Source organism: Arachis duranensis, chromosome 5 (assembly GCF_000817695.3).
Source record: "Arachis duranensis cultivar V14167 chromosome 5, aradu.V14167.gnm2.J7QH, whole genome shotgun sequence".
Classification (NCBI taxonomy): domain Eukaryota; kingdom Viridiplantae; phylum Streptophyta; class Magnoliopsida; order Fabales; family Fabaceae; genus Arachis; species Arachis duranensis.
The window spans coordinates 2,298,809-2,303,743 of record NC_029776.3 but is presented as its reverse complement, the minus strand read 5'-3'; the positions used below and the strand labels follow the sequence as shown (position 1 = coordinate 2,303,743).

The 4,935-nt window shown below is 29.4% G+C and overlaps 1 protein-coding gene across 1 annotated transcript; it reads right to left on the bottom strand.

The window, feature by feature from the left end:
- Positions 1-630: 630 nt before the first annotated feature.
- LOC107487101 (acyl-CoA-binding domain-containing protein 1) lies at positions 631-2,636 on the bottom strand. The gene is made up of 4 exons (XM_016107692.3): positions 2,475-2,636; positions 1,475-1,592; positions 1,147-1,209; positions 631-949 (listed from the first exon to the last, which is right to left on the bottom strand). Exons 1-4 carry the CDS (start codon positions 2,484-2,486, stop codon positions 870-872), a joined length of 273 nt encoding a protein of 90 aa, XP_015963178.1. The 5' UTR covers positions 2,487-2,636; the 3' UTR covers positions 631-869.
- Between the last annotated feature and the right edge of the window lie 2,299 nt (positions 2,637-4,935).

Sequence of the window (4,935 nt, the reverse complement as noted above, 5' to 3'; positions counted from 1 at the left end):
TTGGGAAGGTATGGTTGAGAGTAGTGGCAATGGAGTGGTAGGAGGTTTAGACATCGAGGAGGAGGAATAAGAAGAAAGGAGAGTAAACAACGTCGTAAGAGGCCAACTTAAGTCATGCCTTAAAGTTTCATGGTATAATTTTGATCAATTAAAAATTAGAAAACAAAATTGAGTCAAGAGTTAAATTTCAGCCTTCATTTTGAATATTAATTCCAATATTTTAAGAAAAATATTGAAGAAAAAAAATTATTGACATTAAGCACAAAAACATTGTGATGATAAAAACATAATTTTTTTTAAGGTAAACACAACTTGAAGAAAAAAAGCCACACATTTATTAACAATAAATATTAAAAAATATGATTAAAACATTTTTTTTAAAATTAAACACAATAATTTTTTGAACAAAAATATAAAATTTTTGACATAAACTCAAAATTTTCTAAAGGTAAATACACAACTTTTTGAAGAAAAAATAGAAGAAAACACCAAAATTTATTGACAATAAACACACATTTTTTTAGCCCAATAATCCGAGAAAGGTAAATGGCCGAGTTAAACAATCAAGCATTCCATGAATTCCATTCATATGATAGAGATCTCAAAATGAAAAACCCTAGATTAAGCAGCTTTAGTCCAAAGTTCAAATCGTCTTAATTCTAATAATAGATAGATATTTCAATTGTAGCGATATAGATAACCCAACTCAACCCAACATATCTAATTCATCAAACATAAATAAGATGATACATGCTTGAGATGGGAGTTCTAGATCAAACACTGCCATTGTTTATTTCCAAAACACTTAAATAACAACTTTCTAGCACAGAATCAGAAAGCAAGACATCAAGGTGATGATGACAATGTTATCAAGCAGGGAGGCCAGCTTCTTCCAACAGCTGTTTCACCTTGGTGATGTAGTCATTCATTGCTTCCTCCTTGGATTTCCCTGCCAAAAGATCAAACATATAAATTGACCTTAAAGGAAGAAAAATGTCTTGTGTACTTATTTTGCCTCGTATGCCAAGATGACACATACTAGATATCCAACGGCAGAGGTAGAGGAGTGTGTGCGTATGTGTCGACTTGGTATACAAGAAAGCGCATCTCTTTGAAAGGAAGCTTATAAGAGAAGAGGATTTTTACCTTCAACAGCCTTCCATGCATCCCACTTAGCTCTGTCCCTCATGTTGAACACTCCAGGACGGCCTGTACACATCATATAATCAAATAAGAGAAGAAAAAGGAAAATCAAACCATAGTAGAAAGCATGACAGAGATACAAAAAGTAATGTGAACAAATTGTGTCTGATTTTTTAATTTTTCATATATATATCAGCTTACCCGAATAAGATGAATGATAATGAAATTTATTCAAGAATTTGATGGAAGCATGAAATAGAAGTAAAATCTAAAAGTGCAGAGACTAAAATGTTGATGTCAATATCAAAATGTTAGGAATAAGTGCACTCACTGGTGTTGACAGGTCCAACAGTGGCCTGCTTGTACAATCCATAAAGGATAAGCTTGTTCTCATTTGATGTGCTCTCTGGCAAAGTCTTTGCTTTCTCAGCATACTTCTCAAAATCCTCCTACATCACAACAGCAATGCCCTCTCTAAAGAATGAGATTCTCGGATGTTCCAAATCCAATCTAATCTTATTTCCAAAAGTTCATGCTATCGTGAAGAGTACATTTTTAATGAAATAGTAAGAAATGTTCTTTTTATGATGACGATATGGATAAAATAAAAAAACAAATAAAACAATTCAAAAATACTATTTGTACACCAAAATCAGCCACCAATATATTTGTGTATAAATACATGCGTCATTTAATTTATTTTCAATGTGTATTTGTACTTCAGCGCGTATTTATACTAGTGGCTGACTTTGGTGGCTAATTTTGGTGAACACGTGGCATAACTCAAAACAATTATATGTAATACACATTTTCTAAAAAATTTAGTTATAACTTGCCAAAGAAATTATCATAACCAAATAATAATAAACATAGAAGCATAAAACTACTCCGAAATAAGATTCAGATGCAAACCAAACTAAACTTCTAAAAGAACAATCCTCAATATTTCCAGAAGTTTGATTTCACTGTGGCTAAAACAAGGAACTTCAGATCAAGGGATTCCTACCACAAATCATTAGTCCTGAAGCTAAAAAACAGAGCTTATGATGAATTTCCACAGAAACTACCAAACACTATCATGCTGAGACTACACAAAAGGACTGTTATTCAAAAACATCAGAATAAAATTTTCCACAAACTTCAGGTAAAATCTCAACAAAAATACACATCAATCCAAAACGAGTCGTTTTTCATCGTCCCTGCAACGATTTAAACAATGACATGGATCCGAAAAAAAGAGAAATTCAATGATCCGAAACGAAATTAATCAATTCGATGCAGTGAGTTCAATTAGAAAGAAGATAGGGTTGAAAAAAGGAAAGAAGAAAGACCTGCAAACCCATGATGATGAATGCGCTGAGATATGAGATTGACCCCGATCTGTTTGTGTTCGTAGTTATGTTGAGAAGCGTTACGTTCGAAGCGTAGCGTTATATAGATTCTCAGAGTATGGGCCTCTTCTCTCTACTCTCTACTCTGTAATTGACACGTCATTTTTATTTTTATTTTTTTTTATCCATGGCTAGTCACGTGCGTCTGCGTAACGCAACTATATTGGTCCCCACACCACAACACCCACCAGATTCGTTATAATAATAAAAGAAAAAGAAAAAGTTTAATCTTTATCGTTATCTTTATAGTGGTATAAATGGGGAGCTCATTTGCTGACGTGGCGCTCATACGTTGAGTCTGGGAGTTTATTTGCTTACGTGTCGTTATTAGAAATTTTTAGATTTATATTTATAAATTATAAATTATTATTTGCTTAGGTTGTTATTTTCAAATTTTAAGTTTGGGTTGTTTTACTTAGGTTGTTGTTTTTTAAATTTTAAATTAAAGTCAACCAAATTTAAAAAAATTTAGTTATGATGCAACTATAAAAGGATAAATTATGAGAGATGTAAAGCACCACAATTTAAAGTACATCAATCCTACAATCGACAATTTGTGTGTACGTATACGAGTGATACAGTTATGGACACTATCAAATTACGGAAATTCTCCATTGCCATACTCAATTGAGATGGTTTGGCTCGATGAAGACACGAGTTTTCTACTAATATCCTTTTATCCATGACTCCAAGGTTATTTATTTATTTTTTTAAATTAAAGTCTATGTACATTTGATTAGATATTGAATAAGTCTATATTTAACTTTTTTTTATGTTATTTTCTTTTTTAAGCAGGTATCGAATAAAGCTTGGTGTCATTGATGGTTCTAACGTGCATGTTATGTAGTCTTTGACAAAGAGGTAAAACAAGTTTTGGGAAAGAGCTGTGTAGAGATACTTGATCCACTCCTATTGGTAAGATCTAACCAATATTTATTTCTAAAAGCATTAGTGAAGATATTTTTATTGGTACTTTTTATATTATTTATTATTAATATATTATGTAATACCCTGCAGAAAGGAGATCTATCGGATACACCTACACTTTTACTCAACCTAATTGATAAGATCTTTCTCTTCATCGTTGAAGTTCAAATATCTGATAATCCACATTTTTCCCCTTCTTATAAAGTTAAGAAGATAACTGATAATGTGGATCTCATAAATAAATTCAAAGAGGCTCACCGTATTCAAATTGTGAGTATATATAAGTGTACTTTCTATTAAAAATTAATTTATTTTTTGCTTTCTTGGTCATTAGTAGTATCTAATTTATAAATAATAATTAATTATAATTTTAGGAAGTTGACTACACCGGTGGTTTGCTTCCAATTTCAAAGACATCCTCAATCATTGAAGGGGAGAAAGTAAAAGGTGCTAAGGTATTTGTTCAAAAAATATATATATTTTTTTGTTCTTTCAAAATTAGGTCTTAATTTTATTCAAAATATATTAGTGAGATAAAATCAAAGGTTAGAAAGAAGTCTTTAATTTAACGTAGTTTTTTGTACAGAATTTGTTGATTGAATTCTCCAATGAAGTTACGGCCAATGATGAATCCGAATTATTGGAAAATACTATTACACCAACTAAGTGACTATCCTCGGAGTCAGAAGATTCGAAGGTGGAAAGAGATACCTCAACTTGCAAGAAGATCAATATTGAGAAAGAAACTTGAGAATTTTGATGCACATGTTTTGAGAATCCCATTTAGAGTCTATCTAATAGAATAATGCCAAGTATATGTTTGTTTTGGTGGAAACATTGTATTTTCTTGAGTTGTTATTTTTTTTTGGTTCTTTTCGATTTTTATGTTTGAAATTTCGAATTTTTTTAAATATAAATTGAAGTTATTTGGTTATTACTTGTGGTTTTATTTTTAATTTGATTCTCACCGTTGATATTCTGATAATTTTTAATTTAATATTTAATGTCATAAAGTTATAAATTTCTTCTTTGAATTATTGTTGATACAATTAAGTTAATTATTAATTTTTAATGTGTACTTATTTAAAAAAATCTAATTATAATTTTTAATTAAAGTATTATGTTTAGAATTTTAAATTTAAATTCAAATATACTTTTTTTTAATTTTTACGTAAGCAATTGAGTTTGAGAATATTTTTTAAAAATTTATATAATTTATAAGCTACTATGCTAATTACAAAGGATTATAATAAAGTAAATAGAATTATCTTATTAAGATGTGAAGTTATTTATACTATTTAAAAAAAATATAATACTGTTTAAATTTTAGAAAAAGTATAATAAAGTTAATACTATTTATGATGAAACTAAAAAAAATAATTTTTAAATTAACAAATTTCTATATTCCTAATGGACAATGGATGTTTGATTAGAAAATTTTATTTAAAAATTTAAAATTTATACTAGCTAATTA

Bases quoted from the DNA above. Each gene is read 5' to 3' on its own strand.
- LOC107487101 (XM_016107692.3), bottom strand. The intron at 1,210-1,474 runs GTGAGTGCACTT...TGATGTGTACAG, and splicing joins TGTTGGACCTGTCAACACCA to GCCGTCCTGGAGTGTTCAAC. The intron at 950-1,146 runs GTAAAAATCCTC...ATCTTTTGGCAG, and splicing joins TGCATGGAAGGCTGTTGAAG to GGAAATCCAAGGAGGAAGCA.